This window comes from Brassica napus, chromosome A5, assembly GCF_020379485.1.
Source record: "Brassica napus cultivar Da-Ae chromosome A5, Da-Ae, whole genome shotgun sequence".
In the NCBI taxonomy this organism is placed as follows: Eukaryota; Viridiplantae; Streptophyta; class Magnoliopsida; order Brassicales; family Brassicaceae; genus Brassica; species Brassica napus.
This window is the reverse complement of record NC_063438.1, coordinates 21,423,991-21,440,501: the sequence shown is the minus strand read 5'-3', so window position 1 is coordinate 21,440,501 and position 16,511 is coordinate 21,423,991. Positions and strand designations below refer to the sequence as shown.

Below are 16,511 nucleotides of genomic sequence, written 5' to 3'. Positions count from 1 at the left end.
GAGTCAGGTCTTTGTGTTTAGCAAGTTGCATAGTCAGGTGTGGTTTGTATGAAATATCAAGCTTTGAAGGGTGATTTGCTTTTAAAATTTGGTTATTTGGTTTGGGTCTGCTTTTTCATATGTAATGTGTTTCTGATCATGAACCGGTTTGAGCAAATACTATTTGTCCTCTACGTATGGTAAATATATTCTTACGGGTTCTCTCAGTTTGTAAAGAAAAAAAGTGTGCTTCTGTGTCCATCTAACAACTAAGGATCCAAAACAACTTACATACAACTTACATCAATTGGATGTTTCAGAAACTTCTTTGTACTTTGGAAAAATTGCATAAACTTCACTAATCTCAGAACTTTTATTTTCATTTAATGGAGACTATGTAGATTTTTGCATCTTATTAAGACACCAACTAAATTTCGAATTTTGGAAAGAACCTCACAATGATGTTAAAAGGTGTTAAAAACATATAAAATGATCTCACTTATTTAGTTTTCTCTGTATTTTTCAAAAAAGAGAGGTTTTAAAATAAAAAGTAAATTTTCTTAAAACAATGAAAGTTCTAAATAATAAATGTAAAAAAAAACCCATTAATATGAAGTAATCTATCATATATAAAAAGGTTTCATTGGAAAATTTCTTAAGCCATATTAATAAAGATTTAGCACTACCAATAATAACATTCAGTAAGAAAACACTCTCAATAAAATATGTCAAATAAATTATCATAAATGAGTTCAAAATTGTTAAAAGGTGTTAAAAACATATAAAAGGGTCTCATTTATTTAGTTTTCTCTGTATTTTTCAAAAAGATAGTTTTTAGAATAAAAAGTAAATTCTCTTAAAAGAAAAAGTTTAACTAATAAAAAATATCTTAAAACAATGAAAGTTCTAAATCATAAATGTAAAAGAAAAGTAAATTCTCTTAAAAGAGAAAGTTTAACTAATAAAAAATATCTTAAAACAATGAAAGTTCTAAATCATAAATGTAAAAAAAACATTAATATGAAGTAATCTCTCATATATAAAAAGGTTTCATTGGAAAGTTTCTTAAGCCATATTAATAAAAATTTAGCACTATCAATAATAACATTCAGTAAGAAAACACTCTCAGTAAAATATGTCAAATAAATATCATAATTTTTGTACTGCTGAGTTGAATTTGAAAACAATTTGTAGAAAGTAAGTAATATTCATCCTTTTGTACATTATATTATAAATGTAAATTATTATTAATTAAAACATCCACATGCCTTTTGTTATGCAAGGATTTATCGCACATAATCGTGTACGTCATTATGAAGCTTTTCTCAAGCAGCTCCACTTCTATAGCCTCACCAACTTCTTCGCGAAGAAAAACGTAGGTCTACCACAAATACACGAGTTACTTTGTTCACATCTTTATTTCGAATCTTTATTTCGAAGAGGGAAAAGAATATCCGGATAAGTTATCAATTCAAATCCGAACAATGATAGACCATGATTAAAAATTCACTTAGTGGATTCAAAATAGAATCGGAGACAGAGACAAAATATTTAACATATACATCCACAGTGGAACCCTTAATTTGGTGCTTTAAGAGGATAATCACAAACAAACACATGCATTTACGTGCTTTATTTTGGAAAATCAATTTTATTTTATGTTTTGAGTTAAATTATATTTACTTTGATGCAACTATCAGCTATTTATTACGTTGTTATTTTATTAATCTATAAAACCCATTTATGCTATTTTTCTTTGATTTAACCAACTACAAAACAAAAGTAATACACTACTATCACCAATCACTATCAAATAGATCAAAAAGTCAGTTATCAACTTATCACAAAACAAAAGAAAACAGAACATACGAACCCGGTGCGTAGCGCCGGAATACCACTAGTAATTAGTAAAATCTAAAAATGAATTATTCGTTAGAATGAAAAAATATTAATGTAATTAAATGTCCATTTTGTAATGCCAAAGGGTGGTTGCATACATGTGTAGCTTCGTTGGTCTTATCATTTTTCTTCCGTCAACGGCTTATTCTAAATGATTGTCGTACTAATATTAAAAAGTGACATATATTCTTTAGTATGTGAGTGGCAGAAAGATAAGTAATTAATATGTGCAGAAACTAAATTATTCACGTTAGGTGATTAAAATTATAAACGTTGGTTGGATAGAGCAGAAAAATGATGTCGATCGGTTCAACCTGAATAACCAAACCAAAACCCAAAAGTTTTGGTTTGGTTCGTTTCGGTAGTAAGATTTTATCTTGAATCATCGTTAAATTTACTTTTTATATATTTTCTTTTTAATATATAGCATATATATATGTTTATGTAATAATTTATTTTTTGGAAAATCTGTACATTTAATTTGTAATTTTATTTTATTATTAAGAGAAATCTATTGTAGACAAAGATTTTATTTGAGATATATAAGAACAAGAAAGATGAGAGATTGTTAATCGCTCTTAGCAGCAATCACTTCGAAGCATCTGTCTTAATACAGATTGTCAATCGCTCTTAGTAGCAATCACTTCGTAGCTTCCGGCTGAACTCCTCGGAATCATCCAGGACATCGAACATCTATCCTCTCTATTTGTTTTTGTTTCTTTTAAGTATGTTGAGAGATTGTTAAACTCTCCTGCTGATCAACTTGCAAAAGCTACTCTCTGTACGGGTACTCTGGTTTCTCCACCGTAGATTTCGAAAGTGGATTTAATATAAGTATGTGGTGTTCAAAAAAAAAAAGAACAAGAAAGATGAAGTGTTCTTCCAAAAAGTTAATGGAGCCACGACCGGCCTTGACTGATTATCTTTCCTCTGACTTCTTCTTGTTAGCAAGAAAAATATAGATGAAACGTTCGCTGAAGCATCATTGGCTTTTCCTTTGTTGAGTTCGTCGTACTCGTACGTAGTGAATAAAAAGAAGAGAAGGAAGAGAGAAGTACTACAAGAAAAAAACATGGCGTACTGGTGGTGGTGGTGGAGGGAACCGAGCATTTATGAAATGGCGGAAGCAGGGTATACGTTGCTGTACGTCGGTGATATTGAGCCGACAGTGACAGATTATGTTCTGTTCGATGCGTTTTCCCAGGCAAGTCAAGTTAGTTCTGCTCGTGTTTCCGGATATTCGATCACCAGGAAATCTAGCTATGGCTACGTTAGCTTTCACCATTCTCGTGATGGTAACTTTTGATTTTTGGTTTTACTGTTTAGATTAGATTAAAATTAAGGTTGTGCTCGGTAATGACTTTTTGCTTTAGGCTTTTAATATTGTAGAAATTTTTCTGGCTGTAAATAAAAAATCAGGTTTTATAGGTTGTAATTGGTGATATAGCTTTAAAAGCATTGTTTAGAAAAAAAAAAGCTTTAAAAGCATTAAAGACTTTTTAAAAAAATCTTAAAAGTCTCATATATCTATATATATCTTATTAAAACTCAAGTACAAAATTGAAGTGTTTGGAGACTTGAATAGGACTATTAAAAAATTTGGAGTGTTTGGAAATATGGATTGCAGTCTTTACAAAAAAAATATTTTTGTTTGAAAACAAGGATAGTAGTATTAAGAAAAAAAAGTAATGGGCTTATGTTTTTTTAAAAAATTGAAAGTTATCTAGACCACTTTTAAAATATACCAAAATGGTCAATCTAATTGCCTAATTTTTTTTTTCTAAACTAACCATAAAACAACATTTAAACTTTATATACATATTTCAAATCAAAATAATAATTCAAATTTGATTTATATCAAAAATTGATTCAAAAATATACATATATTCAAAAATGGATTTTTACTAAACTATTTTTCAATAACCATTATAAAAAAATATTGTCAATATATATAAGAAAAATATAATACAAAGCCCAATTTGAAATACCAACTCAAATTATCTATCTTATTAAAACTCAAGTATCTATCTTATTAAAACTCAAGTACAAAATTGAAGTGTTTGGAGACTTGAATAGGACTATTAAAAAATTTGGAGTGTTTGGAAATATGGATTGCAGTCTTTACAAAAAAAATATTTTTGTTTAAAAACAAGGATAGTAGTATTAAGAAAAAAAAGTAATGGGCTTATGTTTTTTTAAAAAATTGAAAGTTATCTAGACCACTTTTAAAATATACCAAAATGGTCAATCTAATTGCCTAATTTTTTTTTTCTAAACTAACCATAAAACAACATTTAAACTTTATATACATATTTCAAATCAAAATAATAATTCAAATTTGATTTATATCAAAAATTGATTCAAAAATATACATATATTCAAAAATGGATTTTTACTAAACTATTTTTCAATAACCATTATAAAAAAAATATTGTCAATATATATAAGAAAAATATAATACAAAGCCCAATTTGAAATACCAACTCAAATTATCTATCTTATATATATATCTTATTAAAACTCAAGTACAAAATTGAAGTGTTTGGAGACTTGAATAGGACTATTAAAAAATTTGGAGTGTTTGGAAATATGGATTGCAGTCTTTACAAAAAAAATATTTTTGTTTGAAAACAAGGATAGTAGTATTAAGAAAAAAAAGTAATGGGCTTATGTTTTTTTAAAAAATTGAAAGTTATCTAGACCACTTTTAAAATATACCAAAATGGTCAATCTAATTGCCTAATTTTTTTTTTCTAAACTAACCATAAAACAACAGTTAAACTTTATATACATATTTCAAATCAAAATAATAATTCAAATTTGATTTATATCAAAAATTGATTCAAAAATATACATATATTCAAAAATGAATTTTACTAAACTATTTTTCAATAACCATTATAAAAAAAATATTGTCAATATATATAAGAAAAATATAATACAAAGCCCAATTTGAAATACCAACTCAAATTATCTATCTTATTAAAACTCAAGTACAAAATTGAAGTGTTTGGAGACTTGAATAGGACTATTAAAAAATTTGGAGTGTTTGGAAATATGGATTGCAGTCTTTACAAAAAAAATATTTTTGTTTGAAAACAAGGATAGTAGTATTAAGAAAAAAAAGTAATGGGCTTATGTTTTTTAAAAAAATTGAAAGTTATCTAGACCACTTTTAAAATATACCAAAATGGTCAATCTAATTGCCTAATTTTTTTTTTCTAAACTAACCATAAAACAACATTTAAACTTTATATACATATTTCAAATCAAAATAATAATTCAAATTTGATTTATATCAAAAATTGATTCAAAAATATACATATATTCAAAAATGGATTTTTACTAAACTATTTTTCAATAACCATTATAAAAAAATATTGTCAATATATATAAGAAAAATATAATACAAAGCCCAATTTGAAATACCAACTCAAATTATGGTTTTTATATTTCATATTAAGTTTTAAAAATATAATATATGTAATTATTTATATGATGGTATGTATAAAATACTATTAATTATATGATTACTTATATGATGGTACATATAAAATACAATTAATTATATGATGATAAAATACGATATATAATAATGACTAGGGATGGGCTTTTGGGTACCCATACGGGTTTGGTTCTGATCGGTTTGTATTTCGGGTTTTCGGGGTCAAAGATTTCAGCCTTATTAGAATGTTTCTAAATTTTGGTTTGAGGTCGATTTGGATCTTTGCGGGTTTGGTTTGGGTTTGGATAACTAATTTAAATTATTTTTAAAGTCTTAAATTATTATATATTTTAAATTTCTCAAAATGTATAAATAAAATAATATATTACGTATAAATTTGAATAACATATGTCATAATACTTAAGCTTAACATATCAATTGGCTTGATTTAAAATTTTGGATACGGAATCAATAATTATTTTAAGTATTTTTGGTGATTTGAGTATACTTTAACTATTTCAAATATTTACTTTTGACTATCTATATATATTTTCAAGTATTTAAACCAATTTAAAAGTATCATTTTTGATGTTTTATATACGTTAAATCTAAAAATAATTAATATATACAAGTATATAAATCTATTTTTAGATAAATTCGGATATCCAAATACTTCGGTTCGGATCAGATTCGGTTCTTTAAATAACAAAATTTTGAATAATTAGAATATTTAATCAATTTATGTTCGGGTTTGGTACTATATTTTTGGATTTGTATCGGTTATGTTCCTCGGATTCATTTTTCCAAATCCTAATAATTACATGAAAAACAAATATCAACATATTTTTCAAAATATGCACCCGCGCGCCTGCGCGGATCAAAATCTAGTTATTATTATTATCTAATCAAGTTTTATTGATCAGAAAAACCTCTAAAACACGTAAAGCCAGTTTTTCTTCTTGTTGTTCACTAAACTATTGATTTTCTTCAAGAAGAAAAACATTCGGTAATATATGACTTTAGTTTCAGGGAAACTAAGCCTACTTAACGATATAAAAAAACACAAATTTACTAGCTATCTAAAAAACCTCCTTCTTTTCTACTTTCTCTTTCTATATTTCTCTGCCTTCTTTCTACAAATCTAATTTCTAATTTTTTTTCTAATTTCAAGACTTTAGAATCTTTTTAAAGCCTTCAAAGATTTTAGAGCAGGTCCAACTATCGTATCTCATTTTGAAAAGAAATATTAAAATAATAAAAGAGAGTAGAAAAGATTACCTTCGGTTATGATCCTTAGTTGTTATTTGTCAACTTCTGCTTGTTTTTTTTCCAAAAGAAATAAATTTTAGCAACAAAATTACACATGATTAAGGGGGTGATTGGTAATTGCTGTAGGTAGTGTCAACCGTCCTATTTATTTCTACAACACCAAATTCAAAGCAATCAAGCTTTAATTTTTTTTTTTTGAAACCACAGTTCTTAAAATAATCTACAGCTGTACAAGTGCTCTGCATAGCCAAATATCCAAAGCAATTTTTTAGTGCTTTCCATAAAATTCTACAGTAATAAAATCTAAAGCCAAAACAAAAAATTTACAGATTTTTTTCTACAGTAAAATTTTTAAAGCTACAGCCATTACCAAGAGTCAACTTCTCGCGTGCCCCCAATGTGACAATGCCAAATCTATTATGGGCTCTTAGAGTCTCCTATACCCTTATTTCATAATTCTTTTTTTGATCAAAATCCAAACTTCCAAATCAAATCCTTCCCGGTTATCAAAACTAAACCCTAACCCCCCCTATGGATTAGTGAACCCATGAGCAAATATTTAAATTCTATACCTTTCAAATTCAGAAAAAAAATATTTTAAAATCGTTTTTAATCATATTTTGATGATTTTTTCGAAAATATGGAAAACAACGTTTTTGGATTTTTGAAATATTTTTATCAAATTCTATAAATCAAATAAAAAATATTAACGTTTCTATTTTAATTTTATGATTTTTCGTTTGATATATAAAATTAAAAAAACAAAAGGGTCCTTTTGAGATTGTGTTATGAGATATAGGGGTATGAGAGGATTTGTCTCCATTACCAATCAGACTTTAAATTATTATTACTTTTGAGATTAGAACATGTTTTTAGATATTACTAATGAGGTTGCCACGCTATATCACCAATCACAACCTAGGGTTCAGTGCTTTCTCGAGTTACCGTTTCTAGCTATGTATTCACGTACTTCTGATTTTCTTCTATGGTCGACCGGTTGATAGCACAAAGAGCACTAGAGATGATGAACCGCACTACTATTAATGGAAAAGAGATTAGAGCTATTTATCATGTCCATGATCCAAGTCTTCTTCGAAAGGGCTGGGTTGGTTGTATACTTATAAAGGTATAAACTGAAACGTGAAACTCAAAAGAATAGTTTCTTTTGTTTCTTGATCTCCAATATAATCTGACATTGTTTACAGAATCTTGAAGAGTCCATCGGCCACAAAGCACTCTACGACACATTTCGGAGTTTTGGATCCATTCTAAGATTCAAATTGGCTACTAATAATGACACTGGTCGTTCAAAAGGCTTTGGCTTTGTGCAGTATGAAAACGAAGAATCAGCTCTCAAAGCCATTGGTTATTTGAACGGAATGCATCTTAACGATGAGAAAATATATGTAGGACCTTTTCTTCAGAGAGATTCTCCATACGATAAGGGGTTCTTCACTGATATTTACGTCAAGAATTTCTCCAAGTCATTGGCTGATGAAGAGCTTGAGAAGATTTTTGGAGAGTTTGGACCGACGACGAACTGTCTGATCATAAGGAAAGGTGAAGTTCGTCAAGGAAAGTCTAAAGGCTATGGTTTTGTTAGTTTTGAAAATCCAGAGGATGCTGAGAAAGCTGTTGAGGCTTTAAACGGGAAGAAGTTTGAGGACAAGGAGTGGTTGGTCACGAAATCGAAAATGACGTATAAGAATGGATATAATTTGAAGCGAGGTTTGAAATATTACATCAACATATCTCAGGGTTTGAACTACTTGTGTGTTAAGAAGCTGCATAAAAGTGTAACTGATGAAATTCTCAAAGACTATTTCTCTCCCTATGGAACTATAATATCATGCAAGGTTTGTTTGTACATTTATAGAAAATCTCGAGGATATTCTAGGTATAACACGTGTGGATGTGGATAGGTCATGCAAGACTCTAGTGGAGTGAGTAGAGGATCAGGCATTGTTGCGTTTTCGAAACCTGAGGAAGCTTCTAAAGCTGTAAGTTTCTAGAAACAATGTATCACTTTATTTGGAACAGAGAAACTAATACTAGTGGTTGTTTTATCCATGTATTCAGATGGAGGAAATTGATTGGAAAATGAAGATAAGGAAACAAGTTTACGTGGATTTAGCTATATCACTTGCAAATGCAACTCCCGAACAGCAGAGAACCGTACGTGAATGTTTTGTTTGCCTTTATAGTTTTTTTTTTCTGCCTTTATAGTTACTAGGTAAGGAACCCGTGCGATATCGCACGGAAACTCATTTTATAAAAATAAAATATCATATTTTATAAAATATTTTTTTTTATAAAAAATGTTTACAATTGAGTTTTAGGAAATACATATGTTACAAAATTATTTTACATACAATTATTTAAACAATTATTAGTTCAGTCGATAACAAAACTTTTACTATTTTATATATTTATTTACTTGTTTTTAGAAAGAATATCAAGGAAAATGGATATCGTAATAAATATACGTTGACTTATATTGATATGAGTCTTCTCGTTTATAATATTGTCTTAAATGTTTGGGAGAGTTTTTATAAAACACCAACACTTATTAATTATTATATTAAACTAACGCAAATAAAATTAACTAAGTTGACAAATTATGGGTTTACCTTTTTAATCACTAATGGTTTTTATTAGATTTTTAAATAACAATTTTAAACTCAAGCTGGTACTGAGATAAAAATACTCCCGAATGTTATCGGTTTCTGAACAATTTTCCAAGCTTAGTCTAAGATACAAGAATAACAAAAGGAATCCATGATTATATGTGTTTACTCAAAGATCATTTGATAAAAAAAATCAAAGATCCTTGATGATCTTTTAACAATGATTATCTCACTTTTATAGTCTATTTGTGATTGTTGTGGTTTGTCAACGCTGATAAATCTTTAAATAGAGGACTAATGGTTGCAATAGTTGGTTAACACCAAAAGTTGTAATGATTTATCATCAAAGACTATAATCATCAACAATTACAATGATTCTACAAAATATTGTAATCGTTCATCACTAGAAATTATATTCACCAACAGTTGCAATGTTTCATGTAAGCCATTGTAATTGTTCCAACAAACACTTGCAATGATTCACTTAATGAGTATATCCTCTCCCATTCATGTGTAAAAATGATTCACTAAATAAATAATGCATATATATCAAACTGATGCATAAAAGAAAATGTTTTAATTTTAATCAATGAAATTATTAGGATGAAGAGACACATATTTATACATTTTGAAAACTTTTATTAAACTAATGCAATTTTTAGAATGAAGAAACATATTATTAAGATAAAAATACATATTTTAAAAGATTCAATTCTTAGGATGAGATGACATCTTGTAGAATGATAAGATTTATGCATATATAAAAACACAACTATAAACATTTTTCCAACTGCTTGAATACCAAAACAATTTTTATAATGATCATATACATATTTCGGCGAGAAATAACTCCTAAAAACCTAAATAATTTATAGGATGATAAGACATATATTTAATTAAAAACTCTAAAACTATTCATTTTAAGGATGAAAAACACATTATTATGAAAAGAGATATTCTAAGATACTTTTAAAAATCTCTCGAATTTTTTATTATTATGAAAATACATATTCTAAATCATTTCACACCTTAAAAATAGGAGCAAATATTAAAGATAAATTATACTGGCTACACCAAGAGCTTCTCATTATTCTTTATATACTAAATCAAAAGTCACTCAACCAATTAAATTTTGCCACATAATCAAAGAAATATAAAACTAAAATAATAAAACAAAAAAATTAAAAAAATGCAAAAGGACAAACGTTGGACATTACTTGTGTCAATTCCAGGACCAAAAAATATCCCTCCATGTCGCCCACGATCTCCTTTCTACAGCTTCACGATCCAACAGTTACCTTTATTCTATCATATATATTCTCATCTGATTAATTATCACACATGCAACGCTTCTTCTCCAAGATAAATTACGGATTCATATTTTTCTCTCTCTTAATCTCTTTGAATCTCACTCTTTTCTCTACTTCACTATGGCTTTATCTATCAGACCTCATTCAAATGCAAGATTTTCTCAGAAAACTCATAATTATTTTTCCTTTCTAAACCCATAATTAAATCGAAGTTTGAGGGATAAGAGATATACTGAAGCTTTCTGCGTATCTAGGTTGGTCTTCAAAAACTCTATTTATGTCTAGCATTTGCATACTTAAAAAATTTGTATTCCATGGCTAACAAATAATGATCGACTAATGCTAATAGAATTACAGGTATACAAGTAGTGTAATTTTACTAACATCTATCATTAAAATATCTTATTTTGCATGGTTACCTCCAGATTGATATTTGTTTGTTTCTTCTGTCAAACATAAAATAAGTTATGATGATAACACCTATAGTATCATCATTCTTTTGTGATTTCTGTTAAAAGGCTACTTGAATAGCAAGTAGATATATCTTTCTTGGTTTATTTACCAAATGGTCAAAATGAACATATTTAAAATTGATGAAAAAGTAAAAAAACTATCCATATACATTTTCGTATAAGAAATATAATATTTTCAAAAAGAAATCTATAGCTCATATTTTACACCCAGTCTTCTCTAATAAAATTGTAATTTGGGGAAATATTTGCAGTCCCGAAATAGTTTCAAATTCCTTATTTAATCATGCTTTGGTACAAACCATACTATTTTAACAGAAGAAATTAATCATTTTCTTTTCATGTACGCAGTACAGGTAGAATACTAGTTATCTATTAATTCATGTGATTTATCTTATTGAAATACAACAACAAAAAAAATCAATGGGTGCATGGGCACTCAGTCTTCCCTACATAGATTCACCACTGCTTAAAAACTATTGCATTTTAAGATGAAAAAACACATCATCATAAAATATACATTTTTAGATATTCTGATAACTTTTTTTTAACAAATGCGATTTTTAGCATGGAAAGACAAATTCTTAGACATTTAAATTTTTTTAAACTAATATAATTATTAAAATAAAAAGACAATAACATTTAAGATGAAAATATATATACTCATATATTTTGATAACTTTAAAAAAAAATTAATGTAAATTTTACGATGAAAACGCACATTTTAAATATGACTCAACATTTAACATTTTATACGTGTACTAACTACTAACAAACAAATTTAAATTTATTACTTGCCGCCAATAATTAAGATTGCGCGGAATTTAAAAAGGTTAAAATCCCGTCTTGCAGATGTACAATTGTACGTTATGTGCATGATACAAAGGTGCATTGTATAGAATCGACAATTGTACAAGTATAAAAGATTCATAAACTATATACTTTAGTACACGCATGGAAGAAACACTAAAATAGAAAATAGGATGGTTATACTTTGATAAAATCCACTCAAATTAAAAAAGGACAATGCTGCACTAAGAATCCTATCAGCAAACTTTACTGAATATAATAACATATATAAACTAATATGTCATGATCAATTTTTTTTATATAATCTAAAGGCATGGATATATAGGATATGAATCATGTGTTCATGGAACATACATGATCAGAAATGCAGTTTTGTAAAAAAATGAAAAGCATACATTTTTCATCTACCAGAAGAAAATTAAGACTAATAATTTCATTATTTCGTTAGGATTTTTTGCCATCCAACTTTTAATGTCCTTTCCTCAAATGTTTTGTTAACAGCGTTTCATTTGAATATCTTATAATAATTTGTAAACATGTAACTGCACATAATTATTATTTATAACTTTAATAAATTTGAGATATTTATTTTAAGATAGTACATTTACAATATATTTTGAATTGACATTTCATTAAAAAAATACACTTTATTGTATAATGAAAAGACATATAATTATAAAGTGATAGTTACTGAGATATTTTAAAAACTTTTAAATAGAAATTTTTTTGTCTTTGATGATGAGAAGACACAACTCTTAAAACTAATATTGTAAAAAGACACTTATTAAGATATTTAAAGTACCTTTAAAACTAATTTAAATTACTTTTAAACACCAATAATTGCATGTTGGAAAAACAAAACTAATCTTTTTTTTTAAATACACAACTTTTAACATTAACAGAAATTCATATTATTAATTTATTTTTTATAATGAAAACACACACCTCTTAAAACAATACATTTTAGAATATGAAACACACTTTCCTTAGATGTAGAAATATATTCTTATGACGAAAATCTAGCTTTTTTGAACAATGAATGAAAATATAGCCAAAAAACATGTTTTAGAATAAAACAAAAAATTGTTTAAAAAAAAAGTTTCAAAAAAAAAGAATAAAACAAAACATAATTTAAATTAGAAATATTATTCACCTTGTTCATTATAAAAATTTGAAAACAATATTTTCTCATGTTCACTATCACCATAACGTGCTTTGGCATATTATTAAATCGACCCACTCCATTGTATGTGACAAAACTGTTGGATTTAGTATTTTGAAGAAACCCAGTCTCTCACACATCACTCTCTTAAACTCTATTTGTTTGTTTTAATTTTGTTGTATTATTGAATATGCATATAATCTTATATTGATATTACATGTGTGATGAGAACTCCTCACATCATCACTTCACTTGGTCTTTTCTTCTTCCTTTCTCTAATACTCCAAAGCCATCAACAAACTATTGATCAAACTCACCATATTGGTAACAATGATCAACAAGCCAATAATGTGGCGGTGACTTCGCCCGAAGGCGGAGGAAGAGAGGTGTGGTAACATGATCGACAAGCCAATAATGTGGCGGTGACTTTGCCGGAAAGGAGAAGAAAAGAGATATTTAATGTATGGTGGCCGATAACCACATGGAGGAAGGAGAAGATATATAGGTTCAATAATTAAGTTTCTAAGAAGTACCTGAAACATACGCTAACAATGTATGATAAAGAGATGAATGGTGAATATAAATGTAAATAAACGAAGAGATTGAACGTATAGCAGAAATCAGGAATCAGAAAAAGGGAAAATTGAGAAAAGAGAAACTGTAATCTGGTTACCAAATATATATAAACATAGGAAAATATGCAAACCAGGAGTCAAAAATCCATTAATTGAAACAATGCTTCAGTAGCGTCTTGTTTTGTTTTTGTCAAAACAAAAGGTATGTCTAAACTCAACAATTAAATTAAAAGGTGTGTTAATCTCAACCATTCCCTGTTTTAAAAAGAATATACAATTTATGAAAAGGTACTTTAACATTTTTACATAACATTTTCTAATAGTTGCATGTTGAAAAAATAATATGAATATCAGTTTTCTTTGTAAAAAGAAACAACTTTTCAACATTAAATGAGACATAATTCTTAAAACTAACCTATATATAATAGCACAATATATAATAGCAAATCTATTTTTTGTTTTCACTGACATCATCATTTTTTTATAAGAAAATAAAAGTAAAATCGTATGGTTAATACTGTTGCGGTTATATAATCTGATGAACACAATTTTAGTATCACTTATTAGACGTCTGATGTGATCAAAAATCGTTTCCTTTTTCTTAAATCGTCACTTCCGAAAACACAACCTTTCGAAATAGAATCTTTTAATTTATATATCGTTTCTTTATCCAAACCATCTTCATTGTTCTTATTTCCATTCAGTTTTATGGATTTTTGGATTTTTTTCACTATAGAATAAACCCTTATCTGATTTCATCACCACTAAACTTAATTGAGTACTTGTTTCTAAGCCGCTGATCGCAATGTCAACTTTCCAGTGCTCTTGATTTCCATCTCTTCTTTATCTTCATCTCTTCCTCTCTGATGATTTCCACTCTCTTTTTCTGTCTCCGCAACACAATGATTAATTAATCTACTGTTTGTGTGGAGTTATCATCCAGAGATGCCGTTAGATAGAGATGCCATTAACTGATTGCCCATTGTAGTTATGCTTCGTAAAAGGAGAGTAAATAGATTGTAGATTTTCTGTCAGTTTCTTATTACTCTAATAATTGCACAAACACACAGTGGTTCAAATGTCCATTTCGTTTCCAGTTTTAGTCGGACAAAAAGAGGAGATACATTGAGCGATGCGTTTACATCTAACCGAACAGTTACGGTATATCGATCGCCTTTGGGAATAGATTCAATCGATTAAGTTCCTTTTTATTTTTCGATAATGTATTATCGACACATGTGAGAAAATCGGTGAGAGTGATATTCAAATAGGTAGGAGAATTTTGTCCTGGTGTAGTGAGTACCTTCTCAAATTTTCGGTAAGTCGTTTGTTTTATCATCAAAATTTGACCAGTTTGTATGATTATAACCTTATAGGCATGGGAGATTTTTTTTATTCATCTTTAATTCTCTTAACAATAGTTATCTTTTCTCCAAATCCTGTGTTTCTTTATGTTATTATTTTTGTGATCTTAACCTCAGGGGACGCAATGGTTCTCATCTGAAGTTTGAAGGAACATGTTCACAAAATATGTCTGGTGGATTCGAAGTCTAAAGATAGTCGTTGGTAAAACACAAGACGTGTGCATGAATATTCGTGAGTCTATGACAAGATCTCTTCAAGAATATTTGACCACATGCAGAAGGCTTTTTTTTTACAAGAATCTAATAGTCTGCAATCACACTTTTTTATAACTTCCGTCGCTTTCTTTTCCGTCCGTAGCAAGCGACTTTTTACATAAACATTTATTGAAACTAAAATGGGATATCATTTTTGATCGGTTTGTTCGGTTTGTTTTACAATAACAACAATGACAAGAGGGAGACAGTAATAAAATGAAACGGATATAACAAGAAATATTCAATTGACTATCTTAATGTGCTAGCATAAATATATAACGTCTACTTTTCTTAAAATGTCAGTGAAGCACAAGTTGTATGTACGAAAGACAAACTTTTTCATCTATCCAAACAAGTAAAACTCTTTCTACTATTTTTTATTTATAACGTTTTATTTGAATATCTTCTAAAACTTTATAACCAAGTAATTGCATATAACTTTTTTTCTCTACTATTTTATTATTAGTTCGATTAGCGAAAATTTTATTTTGAAAAATGCATGGATATAGACTATTTATAGATTTTAAAATTTTATTTTAATAGTCACAACTCTTCAATTTGAATAGTCACAACTCTTCAATTTGAATAGTCACATTTTTTCTATTTAAAAATAGTTATTTTGAAAAGATACTTATAGAAATAGTCATAACTCTTCACATGAATAGTCACAACTTATTAAATACACATCTCTTAAAACAAAAAATTGTACAAAAACATTTTTGAGTATTTAACATCATAAGAAGAAAAAAATAACTATATAGACAACTTTTAGAAAAGACACAACCTTTCAATATTCAACTTTTAGAAAAGATGCAACTTTTTGATAACTTATAGAAAAGATACAATCTTTCAACATAAGTGGGATTCACAACCTTTAGAATTAATTGGGATTGCTATTATTAGTAGATATCCTTGTCTCTCTCTTTCTTTTTGTTGTGTTCTTTTTCTAAGAAGTGAAATGATTTGTACAGAGGTTAGGTGAGAGTCTTTACCCTATGGTGGAACAACTTGAGCCAGAGTCAGCAGCAAAGATTACAGGAATGCTTCTTGAAATGGACCAAACCAAAGTTCTTCACTTGCTTGAATCCTTCGTGGCTCTCGAATCCAAAGTCGCAGAGGCAACTGCGATCCTGAGGACTGTAAAAGAGCAGCAGCAACAACAACATAGAGGTGGGTCTGAATCTGCGAGTGGCTCAAAATCCTCTCTAAGCCCTGACTCAAAACCCTCTCTAAGCACAAGTTTTATAAGCCCAAAGCCCAAGTCACTAGCGCGTGTGAACAGTCGACTATCGATTGGCGAGAGGTCAGTCGTGTTGCTGACCAACAGATTTGATTCCTTCGAATGA

The 16,511-nt window shown here is 28.3% G+C and overlaps 1 protein-coding gene across 1 annotated transcript; it reads left to right on the top strand.

Moving 5' to 3' along the window:
• Positions 1–2,995: 2,995 nt before the first annotated feature.
• LOC106428339 (polyadenylate-binding protein 8-like) lies at positions 2,996–16,511 on the top strand. The gene is made up of 5 exons (XM_048779115.1): positions 2,996–3,082; positions 7,798–8,448; positions 8,515–8,592; positions 8,672–8,767; positions 16,137–16,511. Exons 1-5 carry the CDS (start codon positions 2,996–2,998, stop codon positions 16,509–16,511), a joined length of 1,287 nt encoding a protein of 428 aa, XP_048635072.1.

Excerpts from the sequence above, each read along its gene's own strand:
- LOC106428339 (XM_048779115.1), top strand. The coding sequence starts at position 2,996 with ATGGCGGAAGCAGGGTATACGTTGCTGTACGTCGGTGATATTGAGCCG. Across the intron at positions 8,449-8,514 it reads GAACTATAATATCATGCAAG|GTCATGCAAGACTCTAGTGG; the intron begins GTTTGTTTGTAC and ends GGATGTGGATAG. Across the intron at positions 8,593-8,671 it reads CTGAGGAAGCTTCTAAAGCT|ATGGAGGAAATTGATTGGAA; the intron begins GTAAGTTTCTAG and ends CCATGTATTCAG.